The sequence below is a fragment of the Tachypleus tridentatus genome, chromosome 8 (assembly GCF_004210375.1).
Source record: "Tachypleus tridentatus isolate NWPU-2018 chromosome 8, ASM421037v1, whole genome shotgun sequence".
NCBI lineage: Eukaryota > Metazoa > Arthropoda > Merostomata > Xiphosura > Limulidae > Tachypleus > Tachypleus tridentatus.
The window spans coordinates 124576735-124602025 of NC_134832.1; the positions used below are offsets into that span (position 1 = coordinate 124576735).

The 25291-nt window shown below is 34.0% G+C and overlaps 1 protein-coding gene across 1 annotated transcript; it reads left to right on the forward strand.

The window, feature by feature from the left end:
- Nucleotides 1-24142, forward strand: LOC143223999 (uncharacterized). Its single transcript, XM_076452465.1, has 4 exons — nucleotides 1-770; nucleotides 14626-15611; nucleotides 20955-21618; nucleotides 22470-24142. The coding sequence occupies exons 1-4, from the start codon at nucleotides 138-140 to the stop codon at nucleotides 23364-23366; spliced, it is 3180 nt and encodes a 1059-aa protein (XP_076308580.1). The 5' UTR covers nucleotides 1-137; the 3' UTR covers nucleotides 23367-24142.
- Nucleotides 24143-25291: the final 1149 nt, after the last annotated feature.

Here is a 25291-nt window from a genome sequence, read left to right on the forward strand (position 1 = left end):
CAAAGTTTGCAATGTAACCGTCTTTAGTTGCTTCAGGTAGGTTTTGCTCGTTTAGGTTCATATTCGTGCGTTAGAACAAGCAGCTTTAAAGATTTAAGACACTTTGAGGATTTTGGAAAGTAAAACGATATTAAAAAATGTCAAATTTAAAAAAGATCTGTATCATTGGCGGGGGGTCCAGCGGATTGACCTCCATTAAAGCTTGTTTAGAAGAAGGATTAAAGCCAATATGCTTTGAAAAAACTGACAAGATCGGTGGTTTATGGCGTTATCGTGATGATGACACCGATGGATTAGCTTCAGTGATGAAGTCTACAATAATCAACAGTAGCAAAGAAATGAGTGCCTACAGTGACTTCCCTCCTCCAAAAGAATTCCCTAACTACATGCACAACAGCTACATGATCAGGTACATCGAAATGTACGCTGAAGAGTTCGACCTGGTTCGACACATTCATTTTAGACACGAGATCTTAAAGGTTGAAGAAAACCACGATTTTGACGAAACTGGGCGCTGGAAAGTTACAATTCGGAACATTGAAGAAGACCGAAGTTTTGAAGATGTTTTTGATGGTGTTATGGTGTGTACTGGACACCACGTGTTTCCTCATATCCCTAGCTTCCCAGGAATGGAGAAATTCAAAGGAAAAATACTTCACACCCATAGTTACAAGAAACCTGATGGATTTAGCGATAAGAAGGTTGTTGTTGTTGGTATTGGAAACTCTGGAGGGGACGTGGCTGTGGAGCTCAGTCAAATCGCTGATAAAGTAAGTAGATATTAACAAAATATTCAGTTACAAAAAAGGAGATATCAGTTATAATGCCATGTTTAGTGTATTTGTAATTTTTACCCACATTGTGTTATTGATGTAATTGTTTGAGCAAAAAGTTAGTCCACCGCTAGGACAGCGGTAAGTATACTGATTTACAACGCTAAAATCAGCGGTTCGATTCCCGCCGGTGGACATAGCAGATATTCCGATGTGACTTTGTTTTAAGAAAACACAAGTGCGCAAAAGATTCAAACAAAATAAAATTTTCGGCTCATTTCTTTGTAGTTAGATCATTTAATTACTGTATTGGATGAAAAGTATAACGTGGATAATTAATTCACAGCTTATTAAGTAAATCATGATCACAGAATCCTGTGCTGCTCAGTTGACAGAAATCTGTTGCTTTCTCTTGTGAATCATAAAAGTTATATAGAAGTGGACATATTCGATACTGCGAAAGATCTTAAACCACAAACACCCAGTTCGTAAGTTAACTTTCTTAACACAAACTGCACCACACCAACACTTCAATTAGTTTCAATAATTTGTTGTTACGTATTATTTATTTCAGACAAGTTCTGAGAGCTCGTAGAATACACTGCACAACAATGTTTTTGAAAACTTTTGCTTCCTGAAACGTTTTTGCTGATTGTGACAGGTACCTGGTGGATATGCATAAATATAGTTTGGGTTTCGTTCATCACGTAGGAACTCTGAGAAATAGACAGTTAACTGTTTACCGGCGATAACGTATTTAATTGCGTTTATGTTTCCATTAAGGTCAGCATAATTAAAAGTGTTTTGCTCCTGATTTTCGTTTGTATTCAATGTCCGGTGCATCACATTGGAATGTTTAGTGTCGTCATATATTCCAAGTCTAACTACTGGTTTATTTATAATATAGAACAGCAACAAATGTTTTACTCTATATTTAATCCAATAAATAAGATAAAACACATTTTAAAGAATACTAAAGGATAAATTAACGGATAAATTTAGAATTTATAAAATTTAATGTGAATGTATTTATATTGGACAAACAAAACGTAATTTAAAATATTGTATAGCCTAGTATAATAGTTATATGAAAAATGAAGAACAGAAAATTCGACTACATCAGAACATGTAATTAAAAATCAAACATAATATATTATGTGGTGAAAAGCCAATGACGGCATTGGCTGAACCAAAACGTATTACAGCAACTAATAATACTCGAGAATCGCTGGAAACAATAAAATATAAAAATAATTATAAACTATTAAATATAGATGAAGGTCCGGCTAATATCTGACTAAGAATGTTTGTTTATAATTAAGCTCTAAGCTACACAAGAGACTACCTGTGCTCTGCCATCACTCCTGTGGAAACCCGGTGTTTAACAGTGCGTGTCCTGTACCACTAAGAGGGGGAACGTCTAAGAATGTGACGAGACGTGTTCTATACTGATTCACAAATATAAAATTATAGACAGGCCACGCGATATTTACAAAATTACTGAATGCGAAATTCATTGCTTGTAACTTTACTCCTGAAGATGACGTGGCACATCGAAAAATGTAGAGTCATCAGTTTGAAATTATTTTAATTATATATTGATTTTAACATTGTATAATATTACGTAACACAAATTGTGTTCCTGGATAGTATGTGTTTTTTATTAATTGCTTATGTTGTAAAAGTATAGAAAATGGCCATTATTCCCTTCAAACTTTGCTTTTGTGACCTGGATAATGAAATTTAAAATTAACCTATTTTCTACGTAAAAACGGGCAAATTTGCACATTTTCATTTACATAAGGTCTGGATAAAATAGCATATGAATCAAGATTTATGTGTATTTATATTAAAGTTACACAAAAATGAGAAAAAATGTTTAGAAGTGAATTGTTATTTGAGATTTGCGACTGTAATGTAAATCACTTTCACGTATCAGCCCCAAATATAGTCGCCTATCATGTTTTCGTTATACACTCTCAGGTCACAAAAGCAAAGTTTGAAGAGAAAAATAAGTATTTTCCATTTACTTTAGGCATAAGCAATTGGGAAATAACACTTTCTGCTCAGGAATAAGAAAAAGTAAACATTTTGTTACATAGTGTTATTATTATTTTAAGCTTGCGCGTGGAGATCTAGAATTTTTAAAGGAAAAAAAGATTATTCCAAATAGACAGAAGTTGAATCTAATTGCACTAATTTGATATACAGGATTAGTCCTGTGTATAGCTAAATTAGCTTTATAAATTACTTTGAACAAAATGAAGAGATTTGACGCAGAACAACGTCGTATTTGTCACTTTGGAACAGTGTGTACATTTCACATTTTTTTAAAATAACGTTATTAATGTTTTTTTGCTTGTTTTGTTGTTAAACACAAGGCTACAGAATGAATCATCTGTGCTGTGTCCCTCACAGATATCAAAACCCGGTCTTCAGCATTATAAACCTTCACTTACTGCTGAGCACCGAGAAGTTCATTCATTAAAGAAACGCATTTAGGATGCAAAAACTGTTGTCATACAAAATGTTATTCTTAAATGTAACTTAAACTCAGTCTCAATGAACCTATCCCCTCATAAAGAAGGATCATCTGTGCTTATAAGCTCATCTCTCCATCAGTTAGTTCAACTGAAGCTTATTAATCTCGAAAAGTTCAACCCACATATTAGGATCAACTGGAGTTTGATAATATCTATATGCCAATTTCTTCAGACTAGACAAGGATCAATTGAAGTTTACCAGTCTCTATTAAGGCCACCTCCTCATAAAATAGTTCCAACTGAGCATTGTCAATATTTCCAGTCTTCATTGCTTAGGATCGGTTGTGACGAACTAACCTCTATACCATCATAAATTAGGTTCGACTTGAGCTTACTACTGTTTATAAGCCTACCCCTTTATCAGAAAGTTTCAAATGTGGCTTACCAATCTGTATAAGCCCTCTCCCCTACAAAGTAGGATTACTCAAGTCTTAATCTCCAAACTCGAATTAACTGGGAATTATTAATATTTACAACCCATTCCTTTATAAACTAGGCTAAAAACAGGGCTTATCCCCTCATACATTAAGATAACCTGGGTTTTGTAGCTACCTCCTCACAAATTAACTTCAACTGAAGCTCTTCAACATCCATAAGCATATTCTCTCATAAACTAAGTTCAATTAAGGCTCATAAAGCCCACCCTTTCATAAAATAAGATCAGTTGTGGATTACCAATCTTCGCAAGCTCAACCTAGATTCAACTGGGACTTAGAAACCTCGTAAGTCTAACCCTTCATTTCTTTGCCAAATGTCTTAAAGGCTCTTGGTAAAAAAATTTGCTGTTGAACTAATGTCTCTGTCCATTAATGTTTCTCTTTCAACCGCACATATAGTAAACAAAATCTTTAAAACGCCATTACCGGTTGTCCAGGTAACATAAGCACCAATCGTACTGTAACCATTTACAGAGAAATATACATTAACTGATATTACTCCTCGTCTCTAGCATCGCGCGTGAAAATTTTCAAAATCTGATGTTGAAAACATTTCATATACGCGAATCAGTGTCATATTAATACACAATTTAAAATCTATGAATATTCTTTGTGTGGTGAGGTAAATATTTACTTTGTTACGTGCGACCCAATAATACTTGATAGTGTGCCTATTATAACGTTTAGTTTATAGATAAAGAGGTTTACCTGTGTACTTTATACATAACTGGGCCTTGCACATATGTAAATGCTCAGTGGACACTGATAGAGATCAAATCAATGTACATACTTAAATTATAAATTATATTCATTAAACAGAAACAATCATAAATTGGGAGGGAAGAAAACTGCAATTCCTTTCGCGGAGGTTCGGCATGGCCAGGTGGTTAAGGCACTCGACTCGTTATCTGAAGGTCGCGGGTTCGAATCTCCGTCATACCAAACATGCTCGCCCTTTCAGCCGTGGGGACGTTATAAAGTAACGGTCAATCCCACTATTCATCGGTAAAAGAGTAGCCCAAGAGTTGGTAGTGATAACTAGCTGCTTTCCCTTTAGTCTTACACTGCTAAATTAGGAACGGTTAGCGCATATAGCCTTCGTGTAGCTTTGCGCGAAATTCAAAACAAATCAAACCTTTCGCGGACGTGCTTATGCCTAGTCACCATAATAACGTGATAGACCATGAGCACTACAAGATAGACTGCAGTGTGTTCAGTATTTTAGAATGAAAAAATGGACGTTCTTTAGCGATACCTGCAGTTACATAATTTTTCAATTACCAACGAACATAAACCAAAACAATATTTATTTGCACATTAAAACCAATGTTACATACTTTCTCTCCCCAGTTTTATGGTATGACGTAACTTGTTCTTCAAGTCATAAACTTCAAATCTGAAATTAGAAACAAGCATTGTGAGCCTTAAGTTAGGTTACATGGAACGAGTTGTGTTATAGTTTGGAAAGCACCGTTTAGTTTAGTTACGATTTTTAAAAAAACAAACAAACAAAAAGCACTACCTCGTTGTTTCAACAAATAGTTGTACACAGTGAAACTTTCGTTTGTCTTATTCACAATGTTTGATCAGGTTTACCTGGCATCATTATATTCACCAACTAATGTCATGTAAGCCTTGTGAAACGTTGCAAATGAAATAAACAAAAGCTTTAATATGTACAATCCATAAGAACTTATGAATTTAAAAAAATATGGTTGTAATACTGAAGTAAGTGAAGTAAGGTTTTTCAAAAAAATATTTATTTCTGAGTTAAATTATATATAACGTGTTTTAAATACTTTTGAATCGTTGTGGCTAAATTACAAAACTGAAGATGAATTCATTGAGAAAAGGAGTCGTTCATTTTGAAGTAGTAACCAGTTTTACTTTTTGATGTGTATCAGCGATATACAACGTTTGCTTTAATAAAAGTATTTCTAACTAAATGCAACATTACTAATGAATGAGCTAAATTGTCAGATTCGTGTGCAAGCTACCTGTTCACATAGAAACTGCACACATGCTTTTCAGCAATAATGTTCTTTTCTAGGCTTTTAACTTCCTAGTATGAGATATATAGATCTTTATCATTATGCCCTTAGAGCCTGTACGTAAATATTCTGTCATTTTTTTCGCTAATGACTTACTACATCTAGGCTTTAGGTAGGTACGCCAGGTGGTTAAGTCACTCAACTCGAAATTTGAGGGTCGCGGGTTGGAATCTCTGTCACACCAAACATGCTCGTAATTATTTCGATTGTTGGAGCGTTATATGTATCAGTCAATCACACTCTTCATTTGCAAAAGGGTAACTCAAGAGTTCGCGGTGGGTGGTGATGAATAATTGCTTTCCCTGTAGTCTTTTACTGCTAAATTAGAGAAAACTATCGCAGATAGCATTCGTGTAACTTTTTATCATTAGCCCTTGCTAAAATCTTTAAATGAAACAAACAGTGACGTCACACTGTCATTGGCATGTTAAATTACGCTTGACGTAAGTGCGTAACAAGGACCAATGATAAATCGTTCCTTGGATTAACAACAACAACAAAAGAGTAGATTTTTGGAACAACACGTACATTACTTTTATTGTTCTATGATATTTATCAAACACGAACACAAGTTTTCTGACATTATATCGGATAAACATCTTTATTATTGTAACCTTGAAACATGTACAAGGTATATAAGTGTCACTCTTCGGTAATAATCTTTATTAATAATACGCCCTTGAAGCATATACATTGTACATAAGTAAGTAGCCTACTCTTCGGTAATAATCTTTATTAATAATACGCCCTTGAAACATATACATTGTACATAAGTAAGTAGCCTGCCACTTCGATACTGAATTTTATTGCTATTGCGCCCATTAAACATGTACATGATACACAAGTGTCCTAACACTCTTTTCAATATAAACAATTTATTTGAGAGAGGTTAACAGTGATCAAATTATAATTTCTAATCATCTCAACAAATACAACGATATACACAAATAATGAGTTGATACTTGGTTTTAAACGTGTTTTTTGCGATTGTTATTGGAAGCCTAATCTGGTTGAAAACAACACGAATAATCTACCTTATACGGAGCACAGATAGTCCTTGAGTAGCTTTGCACGAAATTCGAAAACAAACAAACTACCTTATACGGCACACGAAATCTCATTGCGCCACCCCTTTATCATTCCTAATATAATACACGTTACAGATAGTTCAGTTTATGTCACAATATTGTAAAGCTAAAATTCTGGATTCGATCCCTGCATTGAATGAAACTTGGATAGATTATTGTTTAATTTTTGCTCATACTGTTGTTTGAAACATCATATCGTATTCTGAATCTTTATATTATACTAACATTTGTGATTTAACAATTTACCAGCCGCCTAATCGAAACCCTTCACCAGAAACGTTCGTCTTTTCAGACCTAGAGGCGATATAATGTGTTAGTTAGTCCCTTTAGTCATTAGAAACGAGCAACCCAAAAACTGACTGTTGGAGATGTTCGCTGTCTTCCTTTAGTATATCGAATAAAATTAGGGATAGCTGGCGCGTATAGCCCTTGAGCAATTTTGTGCAATAGTCAACTAATAAATTAATGTTTTAATATACTATAACAGATCTACTAATATACATATTAAGTTTTGTTTTTGTTAAATATATATTTGAGAAATGGGTGTAAAGTATTATGTTATATATGTATTGGAAAATTCTCACCTTCTCCCTAAATTTGTAGAATAGCATCGAGTGCAAATATTAGCATGATTTACAAAAGGACTGGTATGTTGTTGGGCCAACTGAAGTTTCGAAAATCTTACATTAACATTTATAAACCGACGTGTATAGACATATATTGTTGGTTTGCTACAGTTAGTATACTATAACTGTCGGATGTTATATATGTAACAAACGCTTGTTAATTCTGAAAGCACAGATATGTGACCTGGAAGGTTTATAAATTTTGAACATTACAAACCGCTCAACAGAATTAACTGTCTGCATTTCAAAAACATTATAACGTTTGTGTAACAGATTTTGAACATTACAACGCGCTCAACTTAAGGGAATTAACTTCGAACGTTAGCATTTCTACGATGATATTGCATAACTTCAGAGGGAAAACTCACGTGTGAAGGGACACCTAGTTACACATTAAGTGTACTGTACTAACATCAACTCGAAAGTAATTCGTTCATCGTGAACCGTCGATGAAATATTCATTTTTAGACCGCAGAGAAGACTCAATGTTGTTTGCAAGTTTGTAAAACTTTTGTATATAAATCTTTAGTTGTTATAACTATTTGTAATAGCCGTGATTATAAATTGTATTACTGTTTGTATATCAAAATATATTTGTGTTAAGAAAAACAATTGTATGCATAAACCTTGTTGGCAAATACCATAAATTTAATATATATTGACATTTAATTAACTTTAAATTAAAACTTTTAGCTATTTTAAGTCGTAATACGTAACATGATAAAATGGAACTCGTCCGAGAAAAATTATAATACGTATACAATTTTCAACTATCAACTCGAGGAATAATAAACAGTTGGCATCACCTTACCACCCACCACGCTAAAAATTAACTAGCACATTTATAAATTACTTAAAGTTTGAAGTGTGGTTAATATTCTATAGCATGATAAGAATTAGAAACCAACTCACAAGCGATGAAATCAAGAACTCTATTACAAGGGTTGATACTGGGTTGCCCATGCTTAGGCCATTTGTTTGTATATAGTTTCGGTTGTTGAACATGAAGTTTGTCTTTATCGTGGTGAATTCTATGAGGGTTGCTAACTGGTTACTGGGAATTTCTATAGTTGGGTTAGGGTCTCGGATAAAGAGTTCTAAGGCTATCTTGCAGGCTTCAGTGGTTGGAACTTCTGTAAAGAGGGATATAACATCGAAACTGGCCATTAAGGCTTTATGATTAAGTTGATTTAGATTAGACTTGTATCACCAGTCCTAGCCAATATTTTTATGACACAAGTTGAAACACAAGCAATTAACACAGCATTACATCCACCACTATACTGGTACAGATATGTAGATGACACGGTTGCGGGATTCAAATCTACAGAACACATACTTAATTTTTTCAATCACATTAACTCTATACATCCCAACATTAACTTCACATGTGAACAGGAAGAAAGCAATCAAATATCATTTCTTAACCTCAAAATTACAAGAACTGACACACAATTCAAAACAGAAATCCACCGAAAAATCACCCATACTGGACTATACATTCCTTGGGACTCAGCACATGAAACAAAACAAAAACTCAACATACTAAGAAACCAAATAAACACAGCCATAAAACTATGCTCACCAGATAAAATTAACGATGAATTAGACAAAATAAAACAATACTTCATCAACATCAATAAGTTTCCTCCACAAACCGTAGAAAACATTATAAGCACACACCTACACAGAAAGCAAAATCAACCAACTAAAGTAAATACAGCTCACGAATCAAAAACCACGAAACCATATACTGCTGTATACCATATATTCCTGACATCAGCAAACAAATAACCAACATTTGGCAAAAATTAGTAACAAAATATGACATTCCAGTTAATACCAAATTTATTCAAAAACCCGGCACAAAACTGAGGTCTATACTATGTAAAAACTACACTGACAAACACCACACCAACATTATTTATAAAATACAATGTGATAACTGCCACGACTTCTATATTGGAGAAACAAGTAGAAAAATGGAAACCAGATTCAAAGAACATAAAAAGTCACCTTCACACGTTTTCGAACACTGCAAGTCAAATAAACACATCATAACCATAGAAAACACTCAAATACTAAATAAAGAAACAAACATAAACAAACGCAAAATTAAAGAAGCCTTACTTATACAACAACTTAAACCCAAAATAAACCAATATAAAGGAACGCCTTTATACCTATATTAATATAATAAAATAAATAAAATTATAGATTCAAACATCTAATACCGCCCTCTACATTTCGACACACAGTTACACAACCCCTTTCAAACATGTGGTCAGCTTCCGGTCAGTTACCTCTTTCTTTGTGAACCTGACGATGACCGAAGAAGGTCGAAACGTTGTTCGCTCTTCTATGTAAAATATTTTCTCAACCCAAACGAGCCGTTTTTGCATATAAATTTCTCAACAAGTGGGTTTCTTGACATCACTGATTAAAATTTTTCATTGTTATTGTGCAAATTTGCGGAACATAAAACTGTTCTAAAAACGAAAGAGTTTCGTACCTTTCTGACCATTCGTTTTCAGTAAATGACTTTGTTTGTTTGTTTTAAATTTCGCACAAAGCTACTCGAGGGCTATCTGTGCTAGCCGTCCCTAATTTAGCAGTGTAAGACTAGAGGGAAGGCAGTTAGTCATCACCACCCACCGCCAACTCATGAGCTTCTCTTGTACCAACGAATAATGGGATTGACCGTCACATTATAACGCCTCCACGGCTGAAAGGGCGAGCATGTTGGCGCGACCTGGATTCGAACCCGTGACCCTCAGATTACGGGTCGCACGCTTTAACACGCTTGGCCATGCCGGGCCCAGTAAATGACTTAAAACAATATTCTGTTAGATTAAATAACACACACAAAACTAGTTTTTCATGTTTCAAAAAGTAATTGCGAAAATATTCCGGTCAGTTCTGGAAACTTATTTATTTCAGTTGAATGCACTTCAGTGTACACGTTCGTAGATCCTATTCGCTTTTCTCTTCTTATAGTTATTAGTGATAAAAAAGGGCGTTTTCAGACATGAATTTTAATATTAGTTGTTTGTAGTTAAGCACAAATTTACACAATGGGTTATCTGTTCAATGTTTATTAGAGGTAATGAAACCTAGTTGCTAGCGTTGCAATTCTGCAGACATAACATTGTGGTTCTAGAAGGCAAGTTTGTTTTATATCAAAGCCACGTGTGTTATCTGCTCGTTCATCAGGGGGTTTGAGCCCCTGTACTTAGTGTTCTAAAACTGTAAACTTACAGCTGCACTACAAGGAGGTGAAATTTTAACATTACCCTCTATTAACGGATAATTTTAGACAATAAAGGAAATTATTGTAAGGAATTTAGTCGGATGTTTCTGCCATATATCCTGTTTGCTGCTAAAAATATATGATTTTTTTTCCTTTAAGGATAGATTTTATGAAATACAACATTTCCCTCTGTTAACGGATAATTTTAGACAATAAGGAAATTATTGTAGAATATTCTATTGCAACTATAACTTAATTGTGTTTTAAAGTTTATTATTTTGATGCTGTGTCGAGAAAGAAAGAAACACACACACGTTTACCAAACGATCATGTTGTTAGCTCAGGGAATTTAGTCGTATGTTTCTGCCATATATCCTGTTCGCTGCTAAAATTATATGATTTTTTTCTTTAAGGATAGATTTTAATACAACATACAGTTTAATGACTAGTTTCTTTTGAAGCTGTAATAATTAGCAACCAACATTTCTTTGTATGAAATAACGAACTTTTTCTCTACCTAACAAACAGCAATATACAACACGACCGCTTTCCCGAAATGACGTGTTATTTAATTGAGTCTTACTGTAAAATGTAAAAAATACAATAAACAAATAAGTTTTAATAATGCCACAATTACTTTAAGACAAATACTGTTTACCTCTTCTAAACATTAAGGCTAATTTTCCATGAATGCTTTCTTAATACTATTGTTAAATGGTAATTAGGGGTACAGCTGGAGATACAAGTACTCCATTTCAAATACAGATGCATCTATGCTTATATATATGATAATTTTTTTAAAACTTGTGTAAATTCATTGCACTTTCTGGTTGTAATCTGAAGGTTATGAAGGAGATTGCCGATGATAAGAGTACCCAAAAGCACCGGGAATATCTTATCTATCAAGTAATATCCAAATGTAGATGAAAACAAACAAACTAGTCAGCAATCATGGATATTCAATTAAGACCGCAGAGTTTGTGCTTATAAGTTACAACTACACAGTCTCAACTCCTTCTGGCTTTCACTGTCTGCAGCCAGTTGTGAGGAGACAGTTACACTTAAAGATATGTATTAAAGTCATAAGATCTCCCTGCTGGTACAGCGGTATGTATGCGGATTTTACAACACTAAAATCAGCGGTTCGATTCCCCTCGGTGGGCTCCGCAGATAGTCTCATTTGGCTGTGCTATAATAAAAAAACACACACATAAAGTCAAAAGTAGATATAAAATAAAATCACCCCTAAAATACTTCGTTTATACTAAACATTTCCTACTATCCTTTTCCACCTTTAAAAGTTCTAAAAAAATTCTTAGAGTCGAATAATACCCACCCTAAAAATTCTACTACAAGTAACTTCCAGCTCCCACCCTTTTCTTAAAATGACAAATTTTGTAGAAGGTCTTGAAATAACTTTTATATTTATAAAATAACAATACCTACCTACAGTACTGTAAGTATTTCATATTTATACTTTTTTGTAATATTACTCAAGTTCAGCAGGGAAAACATATAAAAGTCTAACTATGTTATCTTTCCAATTTCCTCTAACTTCCTCTAGTGACAAAAAGTTTTTTTTAATTATTGAATATTTATGTAGTAAAGTATTTTAAAATTTATATATGTCAAACAGGCTGGTATGGGTAGAGAAAGCACTATGTAGAGAAGCGAACAACGTTTCGACCTTCTTTGGTTATCGTCAGTTTCGAAGAAGGTCGAAACGTTGTTTGCTCCTCTACATAGTGCTTTCTCTATCCATACCAGTCATTTTTACATATATAATTTTCTCTACAAATGGGTTTTCTCGCCATCACGGATTTCAAATTTATAGTAAAATCTCGCAAAAACCTTTTCTAATTGTCAGTATTTATAAACATCATTTTCTAGTTTAGTTATGAACAACATTGTATCACCCGTAAATAACTAATAACAATTAGTTATTACAGACATTTAAAAATAATTTTAATTATGACGCCTTTTAGCATCATACAAGGAACTACAGCATTCAGGGGTGACTAGACGAAAACTGTAAAAATTAAATGCCCTTTTCTTATAAAAAATATTCAGTTGCACTTTATCATTTATTAATTTAATACCCAAATCTAGATAATTAGCTAGTTAGTAGGAGTTGAGACGTTGTTGGTATAAGCACTCAATTTTGCACTATTAACTGAGTTTACATGATTGCTGAGTAGTTTTTAATCTGCGTTTGGATTTTACCTCATAGATGGGATATTTCCAACGTTTTCGGAGGCCCGGCATGGCCAAGCGTGTTAAGGCGTTCGACTCATAATCCGAGGGTCGCTGGTTCGAATCCCGGTCACACCAAACATGCTGGCCCTTTCAGCCGTGGTGGCGTTATAAAGTGACGGTCAATCCTACTATTTGTTGGTAAAAGAGTAGCTCAAGAGTTGGCGGTGGGTGGTGATGGCTAGCTACCTTTCTCTGGTCTTACACTGCTAAATTAGGGACGGCTAGCGCAGATAGCCCGCGAGTAGCTTTGCGCGAAATTAAAACAAACAAATAAAAAGAAACCAACGCTTTTGGATGCTGTTATTAGCTGTCTATATCATAATCTCTAGATTACGACCAAAAACTGCGATGAATTTAAATAACTTTTGAAATTCTTCATATTAATTTCACTTTAATTTGGAAGTGCTGGTCTTTATCGTTGTTTGTAATTGATATAAATGATATGATATTTTTGCAGCTATTCATTTTATTATTATAATATATATATATATCCAAACACGCTTGAAGAAGAAAAGTTGAAATTCAGCTTTAACTTAAACAGTGAGTGATGTCTCATGAATGCAGCAAAATAAACCAATCTGATATTACTTATATTACATCTTTTTATTAAAGTGTTAGAAAACTGAAGTCATATTCATCTTAGCTGGCAATTCATCACATCCATGTTTCTTCAGTGTAACTGCCTAATGATGCTTATGTGAATTACGAGTCAAACCATGTGGCTTCCTGACCGTGTTTTAACTCTTTGTACAACAACAGCTACACCAACAATTTGATATCCGGTTTCTGCGACCTTGTAAACCTACTCCTAGATTCCCATAACGTCTGGATGACTTCGAAGTGTATTACTTCCTTTTGGTAGAAGTAATCCACCATATAGATAATGACACATTAATTTCGGCTGCCAAATTTGTTGGTGTTGGTTTCAAAACTGTAAGAGACACAAACAAACAAGTAGTTTTACACGTAACGTAAATCAGTAAGGACTTTGGATAGTGTGTTATTTATTGATCAGGTTTATGCACTCTAAGCATTGTAATTTTGGAGTCTACAACTCTGTTGGTCATTGCGCTTCTATAGTAACTTATTTGTCCCTTTTGTATATGGTGGTCCGTTAGTCCCTACCCATCCATACGTTGTGTTTAAACAACGTTATAATACTAATGATGAGTTGAAGACAGGTGTTACCATGGCATTTGGAACAATAACCCCTGCTATGTTGAAGAAAATGTCTCACAGAACATGGCATCGCATATTATGCAGCGAGAATGAGGGACAGCACACAGATACACTGGATACATAACATATATGGATGGGTAAGGACTTACGGGCCATCCCGTATTTTGCATAGATAACGAATGACTTTCACATTATTTTTTTCATCTCTTTAAAATTGTTGTTGTAAGAGGCAAAATTATGGATTACTTAACATGTGAACCTCAGTTGTGATGATCAGTGCTACAACAAGTCAGTAATTATTGATTAAAGTAAATTTTAACACTCTTTGTCGAAAGATTATACGTATTATTTAATCAAACTAGTTTTGTCACAATTAAACTCATAACGAAATAAAGTACGTACTTTTGTTTTTCTCTCTTCAGGTATATTTAAGTACTAGACGTGGTTGCTGGATCATTCACCGAGTCGGACCTAATGGTTCACCCTTCGATGCTGCGTTCCTTCGTCGCTACTGGAATATGATTTGGCAAAGTATTCCATTTACACTATTGTGTTACTTTGCGGAGAGGTATATTAATAAGCGCTTTAACCATGAGACTTACAACATAAAGCCTGATCACCGTATATTTGGGCAACACCCAATGGTCAATGATGCTCTACCTAATAGGATACTGAGTGGAACTGTAATAATGAAAGGGAACATTAAAGAATTTACTCAGAATGGAGTTATCTTTGAAGGTGAGGAAAAGGAACACGAAGTGGATGTTGTAATTTTAGCCACTGGATATAACATTAAATTTCCATTTGTTGACGAAAATATATTTTCTTTTAAGAACAACGAAGTGGATCTTTACAAATACGTTGTTTCTCCCAAGTTAAAGCACCCATCTCTTGCCTTCATTGCTTTGGCACAGACCGTTGGCGCGTTACTTCCTGTTGGTGAAATTCAGGCTCGCTGGTTCGCCCTTTTAATGACAAAGAAAGTGAAGCTTCCGTCTGTTGAAGAGATGATCAGTGATATTCAGAAAAAGCGTGATGATATAGCTAAAAAGTATTTTGAAAGTTCGCGAAATACTATACAGGTTGAATGGATACCGTATATGGACGAGATCTCTTCAATCATTAATGCTAAACCTAGGCTTCTACATTTGTTGCTGACGGACCCTGTTCTAGTTTGGTGCTGTATCTTTGAACCTTGTCTTCCCTACCAGTATCGGTTGAACGGTCCTCATTCATGGGCTGGAGCCAGAAATGCCATTATGACCTACGAAGATCGCGTAATTGGAGCTCTAAAGACACGTAATTCAAGCAAGACAAAGGAACCGGGTCAATATTCAGGGATGTGGAAATTCCTGAATATCATTTTATATCTGATTCTGACACTATTCGTAATTTATATGATTTTCTAGTTGAAAAAATGGAGATTAACAAACGAATAGAGCAAAACGATGAAGTGATTTTAAAATTGACTGTGTCAATGAATTTATGAAATAATATAGAGGTGGGATGATTAAATTGGTTCAAAGAACATTATCTAAATATTTTGTATCTTTCTCATAAAAGAACGTTTTACAATTATTCCAAGCTTTTAAAACTTCAACTAAATTATCACGTATGAACGAGGAACATAAAAAATATATATGCAGTAACTAAGCCTCGTTGAAAACTTTAATATCAATTATTAACGCTCATCAGAAAAAAAACAAGAAAATTGAGACATAGCTTTATGTTATTATTATTGTTATTTAATGTAATATAAGATTTATATTATTGACAATATATTTCCTACTATATAGTATACACTGTGGAATACTATGTATTATTGGAATACACCCAACACATTATGATATGGAATACACCCAAAACATTAAAGAGCAAACTGTAACAGTTAAAAGTATAGTTACAGTTGCGTATCGTTTTTGAAAATAATTCCACATTAATATCAGATAAGTGAACATATATCGGAAATAGAACATTATTTGATTCTGCATTGGATACAATGAAAAGTTTCGAGAAACCTGTGAGTCTCATTTCTGTTAATAAACTTAATAATGACCCCGATTAATTTGCATATGAGTTCAAATATGAAATTGAATATATTTTTATTTTCAATATTTTTCCACTTATTTCATCATTTTTCTCAAATGTACAAATCATTTTTGGAGTTTATTCAGGAATATATGACATTCACAAACCCACTGTCATGATTTTCTCATAATTTTGAAGCTGTAACTTACTAATACTTTACTATGTAGTGTGAAATGTGTAATAAACATTTGATTACTTCACTATCGTACAAGTAATCGAACTATTTATTATATTATAGGTAGCCCTTTGTGTTGTGCATAACAACAAACAAAATTGTTATTAGTTTTTCTTAACAATGTTATTTATTAAACACGTGAATGCCGCATGTTTTATTGTACATTCCATCGTATTGTTACTGTTTAAACTTAATGTTTTTTAACTTCCGACTGAGTACAAAAACTCGCTCAATAGCTAAAGAGTTTCGTTGTTATAATATTACGAACATTGGTTTTTTTCCGAAACGTTCATATTAGAAATGTTTCTTAGTGTTACCATGTTGTTGAATATTTATTGCATAATATTCTTTTTGGATTATTTAATTAGATTTCCATATGCAGTATGTTTATTAGACCAGGAAGAAAAAACCACATCAATAGCATTTATATATCAAATTGTGACATGGAACACTCCCAGTATCTATTAACCAGCAGAGGTACAAGTTTCATTTCACAATTGATTAAATATATACAGTATACTATTTGCTTAGTGTAAAGAATAAACCCCATATTACCTGGTTGCCAATGGCCCCCTAGGCAGATTCAATAGAACATTGCTAAATATGTTGTCAGAGTATATATAGCAAGTGGACCAAAGGGTTTCGGATAATAGGTTTCCTTACTATTGCTAACAATAGAAGTACAGTAAATTCACACAAAAAATCCTTTCTTTTTTTTGTTAAATGAAATTGACGTAATGCTCACGGTCAAGACATATGTTAATTTCTTGAAGAGTGAACTATGCATTAGATAAAGAATTCTGAAGCACAAATGTTACACACAATGCACAAAGCCTTTGGATTAGCAAGTAAACATTTGAATAAGGTCATCAAGAGTGGAGAAAAAAAGGCACATAACCAAAGAAAAAGACAGTGAATTCATTTAGAGGTCAAAGTCTCCGTTGTTAAAGAAAAAAACCATGAAGAAGCTGAATAAAGACCTCTTTAGTGTAGTGAAAAAACAAGGGCATAGAGTGTATGGTACGAAAATACGGTTAGCTTACCTCAGTAGGTTAAAGGAACGAAGCCATACGAATTTAATAAGTTATATGAGAAACAGCCATTCAAACAATGAAAAACAATTACGATATGGAATACACCCAACAGATTATGATCTGGAATACACCCAACACATTATGATATGGAATACATTATGATATGGAATACACCCAACACTTTATGATATGGAACACATTATGATATGGAATACACCCAACACATTATGATATGGAATATACCCAACACATTATGATCTGGAATACACCCAACACATTATGATATGGAATACACGCAACACATTATGATCTGGAATACACCCAACACATTATGATATGGAATACACGCAACACATTATGATCTGGAATACACCCAACACATTATGATATGGAATACACCCAACGCATTATGATATGGAATACACCCAAAACATTAAAGAGCAAACTGTGTAAACCTTGCTGTGTAATGACAACATAGGTACTGGCCCTGATGCTATAACTTTAGATATAAACTGAGAAGTGGAGCACATTATATGCGTTAATTAAACTTCATCATAAGAAAGTACAATCAAACTAATTATCATAGATATTAATTATAAAAACATATGTTGAAATTATCAAGATAAACTTGTTTTAAAATGTCACGCAATGTTTCATAAAGAATCTTTGCTAAAAAAACACGTAGGTCCAAGAAGTCTTGATAAAACTGAAATAGAAACCATTATAACCCGAGCTCTTTCTAAAGATGGACCTTTCTTCTTAAGGGATAGTCTGGGAATCTTCTAGAAAACTATATTAAAGCTGTAGAAAATGACATAATGCAGACCTTAAAATATTCCAAACAAAGAATCTTTGCATATTGACGTTTACATAATTTTCTCTAAATGTGAAAAGATAGATTAGATGAAAGGTAGCCAGTCAACAACACCCACTCTTCGGCTGCTCTTATTTGATTGCATAGTGGAATTTAACTGGCACTCTTACAGCGCACCTACTGCCCAAAAGTGTGATGCGCGGTTTTGTGGCAACAAGTTGCGAAATGTGAAACTTTGGATTCGGTACTAGATACGGTAATCACTTAGCCAAGCTCATCCAATGTTTGTCTGTTGTTACACAAAAAGCTACACAAAGATCTGTTTGTGCTATGCCCAAACCGAGTAACTAACAGTATAAGTCCGCAGACATACTACTGCGCCACTGGGGGAAGGGATCTCATGTATGTTTATGTATCATGAAAATAATATAACTGTTTGCGAAATTGGTATAAAGTATCATTTTAAATAACTTTAGTTAATAACGTGTTTTCATTTACATAGTATTTTTTAAAATAAGAAATACGTTAATTGAAAATTGCTAGTAAAATATCAAAACCACTACTTCCAGAAACTGTATTTATAATAATAAACGCGTAAAATTACTTAACTTTAATGCCTGCCTTTTCGATTACCTTTGTAGGAATGCCCTGCATGGTGGATAAAGCATCGACTCGAAATCTGAAAGTCGCGGGTTCGAATCCCCGTCGCACCAAACATGCTTACTCTTTTAGTCGTGGGGCATTATAATGTGACGGTCAGTCCCACTACTCGTTGTTAAAAGAGTAACCCAAGAGTTGGCGGTGGGTAGTGACGACTAGCTGCCTTCCCTCTAGTCTTGCACTGCTAAATTAGGGACGGCTTGCTCAGATAGCCCTCGAGTAGCTTTGCGCGAAATTAAACAAACAAACAATTCTCCTTGAACATGGCAGATAGCCCGATGTAGATTTGTTATAAGAAGAAAAAAAAACATACACACATATTCTGGGGCTGCGACGTAAAGAAATGTAATATATTTGCAGCCTGTCATATCAGGTTCACGACAGTACATAAGTAAGTAAAGCTTCTCGGAAGGGTGTGTGTGTGTGTGTGTTTCTTATAGCAAAGCCACATCAGGCTATCTGTTGAGTCCACCTAGAAAAATTTAACCCCTGTTCTCGGAAGGGGAAACCCAGAGAAAGCGGAAGGTACTATAGAACAGTAGAGTGTACATCTCTACAGCATCTTACAGTTGCATTTTTTTCTTACGCCAGTTCTCCATATTACATGTTCACGTTTTGTATATTTTTTCCATGCAGAGTTCAGTCACCCAGTTTTACTTTATGCTCTCTACACATGATAAATACGTCAGCTAACACCAACATGTGTTTCCAATTGAAATGACTCGATCGTTCATTTCAAAGTTGTATAATGAAAAAAAATTCGTGTACAAAACTCGCAAAGTTTGTATTAGTTTCCTGTCTCTTTGAATTTAGGCACATATTAACAGTTGCTACTAATGTGTGCAAATACTGTTCTGTGTTAGTTAATGCTATATAGAACACGTTTTTCACGAATGTAATGGAATTAAAATGTCTATGTAGTAGCTAGACTTCTTTTATTTGTGCGAATTGCTTATTTTTTAGAGTCAGTTGACTGCTTCAGGAGTTAAACATTTTAACCCTTCATATATACACAATTATACCCTATGGATAACAGTAAATCTAATTCAAGGTTAATTATATTGGTTTAAATGTATTTCATTTATTAACAAATAGTGAAACCACTAGAATTATTTTCATTAGGTTCTGTTAATGTTTACTTATTTTTTATGACATATCTATTCAATGAACAAAACACGATTTCAACTTACCATAGTTTCAGTAAGGTTGTTCTTTAAATTACCTGTTCTACATGTTGAAGAATTTGTATTAGGACTCATTAGTTTTAAATAACATAGCGCATGCGTCGTGAATTTCTCAGATGTATCTTCAACTATTCCTCTATTCGGGTAATAATGAACTATTTTCAATTACAGGTAATGATTTACCCATCCACTCACCTACCCATTTTTATAGATTTCTACGACATTTTATACAGAAGTTTCACCCATCAAAACCACCGGTATATTTAGATTGTTGATTTAGCCAGTTATCTTTAACATCTGAGCCAATGGCCCAGATATAGTGTAGAGATTTTTGTTTCCGTAGTAGTAAAGCTGAGTTCGTCAACCTGGGGTTAATGAGGTTCATGCTATTGCATTTTAAATGTGATTGTCATTGATTACTTTGCTTTCATACTGTCATTTATACAGTATTCCTAGTCATTTTTATTTATATTATAACGTATGTAAACGCTTTCTTAAATTCGATGTACTGTTCACGTGTTAAGTTCAAAATACACGCTGCAGTTTTATCACTAAACTAATACACTAAGTTTGTAATGTAGGTTACGTTGTTTCACTTGAAGAATTCATACACCTAACTTGTTTTAAATATAGGCAACGACGTATTACTTAAAAATAGGCCTCCTTTTAAAAGGTGAATTATATTAGAGTGTTGTTGATCTCTAGCGTTAGTATGTGTTATATTCCAGGTAAAACTAACGGCGCGATTATTGCGGTAGGAGTTCAGAAAGAACTAAGAGGTTTTGTCTCATTGAACTTTATGGTATCGTCCAAGACATTTAAGAAAAATGGACATGAACAAAAAGATCTGTATTATTGGCGGGGGGTCCAGCGGATTGACCTCCATTAAAGCTTGTTTAGAAGAAGGATTAAAGCCAATATGCTTTGAAAAAACTGACAAGATCGGTGGTTTATGGCGTTATCGTGATGATGACACCGATGGATTAGCTTCAGTGATGAAGTCTACAATAATCAACAGTAGCAAAGAAATGAGTGCCTACAGTGACTTCCCTCCTCCAAAAGAATTCCCTAACTACATGCACAACAGCTACATGATCAGGTACATCGAAATGTACGCTGAAGAGTTCGACCTGGTTCGACACATTCATTTTAGACACGAGATCTTAAAGGTTGAAGAAAACCACGATTTTGACGAAACTGGGCGCTGGAAAGTTACAATTCGGAACATTGAAGAAGACCGAAGTTTTGAAGATGTTTTTGATGGTGTTATGGTGTGTACTGGACACCACGTGTTTCCTCATATCCCTAGCTTCCCAGGAATGGAGAAATTCAAGGGAAAAATACTTCACACCCATAGTTACAAGAAACCTGATGGATTTGGCGATAAGAAGGTTGTTGTTGTTGGTATTGGAAACTCTGGAGGGGACGTGGCTGTGGAGCTCAGTCAAATCGCTGATAAAGTAAGTAGATATTAATTTGACTGTTTAATTTGTTGTCCAAATGATAGCTGGAAAAAGAAATTTGGATTTATGTAAAAATAAGAAATGAATATATTTTTGTTTCACTGTATACTGCGTTAATTCAGGTCCAGATCTCTAAGCAGTGAGCATCTAATTTTAGATATTTTAAGTTATATCATGAAATAGTATTGCTATTATAATTACTATTGGTTAACTTTTTAATTGATATATTTTAGTAAAATTATTTATTAAATACTTCATATTCTTTTTTTTTTCAAATAAGTAGCTGACAAATGGACATAGATAATAAGATGTTTCCTAGTAACAAATGGTAAGAGTACTTACATTGAAAACATTATAGGTTTTAGATTTATGGCACAGCAATGTTACATATTTATAAGCCCACTGTTGCATTTATTTTTTACTTATAAGAATATAAAATATAAAGTAAGCATAATGCTATATTTTTGTATGATAAAACTGAAAATACTCCCAGCTGGTACAGTGGTAAGTCTACGTTTTAGAACGCTAAAATCAGAAGTTCGCTTCCGTTCGGTGGGGAGATAGCCTGATGTGACTCTGCTATAAGAAAACCCAGAATTTCTCAAGGTGACACATATTCCACATCACCTGGTTCTTCAATTTTAAAACATTTGAGAAATATCTTTTGCTAGTTTGCAGTTGAGCGCTTAACTTTTTAGATCCGCAGACTTACAAATGTGCCACTATAGGAAGCAAATTTCTTTCTAATAAAATTAAACATTTCTAGTGCTGTTGTCGTAACTGAGTATTTCCAACGATGAGTTGTGAAAGATATCGTAATTTAACATAATATTTACTATATTCTGTAGGTATTTTTAAGCACAAGAAGTGGATCTTGGATAATCCAGCGAGTTGGACCAAAAGGAAAACCGTTTGATGATAGGTATCTTAGACGGTCATGGAATGTCATTTGGCTCCACGGTCCTTACAAACTGATGAACTATTTAACAGAAAGACATTTGAACAAGAAGTTTGACCATGCTGCCTACTGTCTTAAACCAAAACATCGCATCTTTGAACAACATCCAATGATCAACGATGCCTTACCAAACAGAATTCTGAGCGGAACCGTAATAATAAAATCTGATATTAAAGAATTTACTGAAAATGGAGTCATTTTTGAGGGGGAGAAGAAAGAGCAAGAGGTTGACGTTGTAATATTAGCCACAGGATACAAAATTGAGTTTCCATTTCTCGACTCCAAAATATTATCTGTTCAGAATAACAAAGTGGAGCTGTACAAATTTGTAATCCCCCCTTATCTAAAGCATCATTCGCTTGGTATTATAGCTTTAACCCAGCCCGTGGGGTCCTTGCTTCCAATAGGTGAAATACAAGCTCGATGGTTTGCTCTCTTGATGGCAAATAAGATACATTTACCTCCACTGGATCAGATGATAGACGATATAAAAAAAAAGATGGATATGATGAGCAGACGCTATTTACAAAATTCTCGTTACACCATCCAGGTTGACTGGATACCTTACATGGATGAAATTGCATCTCTTATAAAAGCTAAACCTAATCTGATGCTTTTGTTTTTCACAAATATTAAATTATTTTGGAAATGTTTTTGGGGTCCCTGTCTGCCATACCAGTATCGTCTTGAAGGTCCTCATTCATGGCAAGGTGCAAGAGGAGCTATTTTATTTAAAAAAGAACGACTTCTGGGAGCACTGAAAACCACTGATAAAACTGGAAACTAAAGTAACACAGCTGATGGACAGGTTTAACTTTTTCACTACTGACTTATTTTCTAATACACAATAAACGAAAGACATATCTAACCATTTCGTTACTTGCTTGAAACTCGAGAATGGTAAAATTCGAATATTTAAAGGGAAATACCCTTTATTTGTGGTAATTCTTGTACACATAAACACAAAAATGATATCCGCTTTTATTACCATGGCTTTTAAAGCTATAACAGTTAAAGAGTATAGGAATAGCGCAATATATTACTACACTTACCATAACAAAATTAATATCTTTGAAATGTCTTTAAAATAAGCAACTTTCTAATATTTGAGAATTGATCAGTAAAGTATTGTTTGTTTGTTGAGTTTCGCGCATACAAGATCGAGGACTACTCTGCACTAGCCATCCCTAATTTAGAAGTGATAAGCGAGAGGGAAGACAGCTAATTAATACCATCAACTCTTGAGCTACATGTTATTCGAAAAGTGAAATTAACACTGAAAGAGAGAGCATGTTCGGTGAAGGGATACATATTGCGAGTCGAATGCCCTAACCACAGAGTCATTTTAGTAAAGTATATTAAGAGCTTCAATGTCGATTGTTCAGTTTACCATGGTAACTAGGTGCTAACGAATGGAAACTGACTTTCTTGTGGTAGTGCTATAAAAGAGGAGCTATAACTGCATGTTTATTTATGTATCAAATCGTTAAAGTATGACTTGTGTACTTATACTGAAACTGATGTACGAGTTATTAATGAAATAAATGGCAACCTCAAAACGTATCATTTGTTGGAGTATTTTCGAATGTAATATATAGTATTTTCTGCTTATATTTAGTGTTTAATAAGTCAATATAATTATATTATGTCATGCAAAGTCACCTTAAGCAAATCAAACCAGTACAAATAATTAATTACAAAATTACATATATATTGATATATTACGTATGACACTGAAGGCCTCTGAACATATTTTGTAGGAAGCAGATAGGTCTTCAGAACTGATTTCAGAATCAGCCAATTAAAGTTTTATTACTTAATATTTTTAAACCACACGCCGCATTTACACAGATTTATTTATCTGTTATACACTTTTAATAAGAATTTGTGAATTAGTTAAAGGCGTTGTTCTACTTCAATGCGATGACCCAAAATGTTTCAATACCCTACTTCGTGAGTGGGCCAAAATTTTTTTTAACACTAGAAACCTACAAGTGACACCACCAATACAAAACCAGAAAAATAAAGCAATAGTGATTCGATATATTAACATAAACATAGAAGATAGTAACGAAGAATTAAAACTACAAAGTATATGATTTAACAGGTCACGTCGGCTAGAACACAGAAACCCACTAATCTCTTAAAGATAACACTACACGTTGCAAACTTCATTAAAAATGGGGTAATTTTACGGTGTCAAAGATACATAATGGAGGAGAGGAAAACGTCGCAAATTACTGTAACTCAATGCTTCAATTGCCAGAGATTGGGGCACTTGTCAGCTGCTGGAAAATCCCAACCCCCATATATTGGGCATGGTGGGAAACATCTGGCATCACAATGAAGAAAAGAAAATGCTATTGAAGAATGATGCAATTGTAACGAATCACACAGAGCCAGTTAGAAAGGCTGTTAAACATACAAATAATAAAGCAATATCTTTATTATTACAAATAACACACACATACACAAACACCACCAACAGATAAAAAAATAGATCTTCTCCACTAACACAAACCACAAAAAGCAATACTAATACATACACTGCAGAAGCCAAGATGGACTTGACTACTATAACAAAAGAGAAACGAATATAAATGAAGAATGGGTGAAACGAAACAACAAACAACAAACCTATCATCACGGCTTTTGCAAATAAATTTTATGACTGAAATACAAAAACCTAACATCGACACAAGTTACATAAGT

What these genes read in the sequence shown, in the direction of transcription:
- LOC143223999 (XM_076452465.1), top strand. Translation starts at nt 138, where the DNA reads ATGTCAAATTTAAAAAAGATCTGTATCATTGGCGGGGGGTCCAGCGGA. An exon ending in TCAGTCAAATCGCTGATAAA is followed by an intron (nt 771 to 14,625) that starts GTAAGTAGATAT and finishes TTCTCTCTTCAG; the next exon opens with GTATATTTAAGTACTAGACG. An exon ending in GTAATTTATATGATTTTCTA is followed by an intron (nt 15,612 to 20,954) that starts GTTGAAAAAATG and finishes GTCTCATTGAAC; the next exon opens with TTTATGGTATCGTCCAAGAC.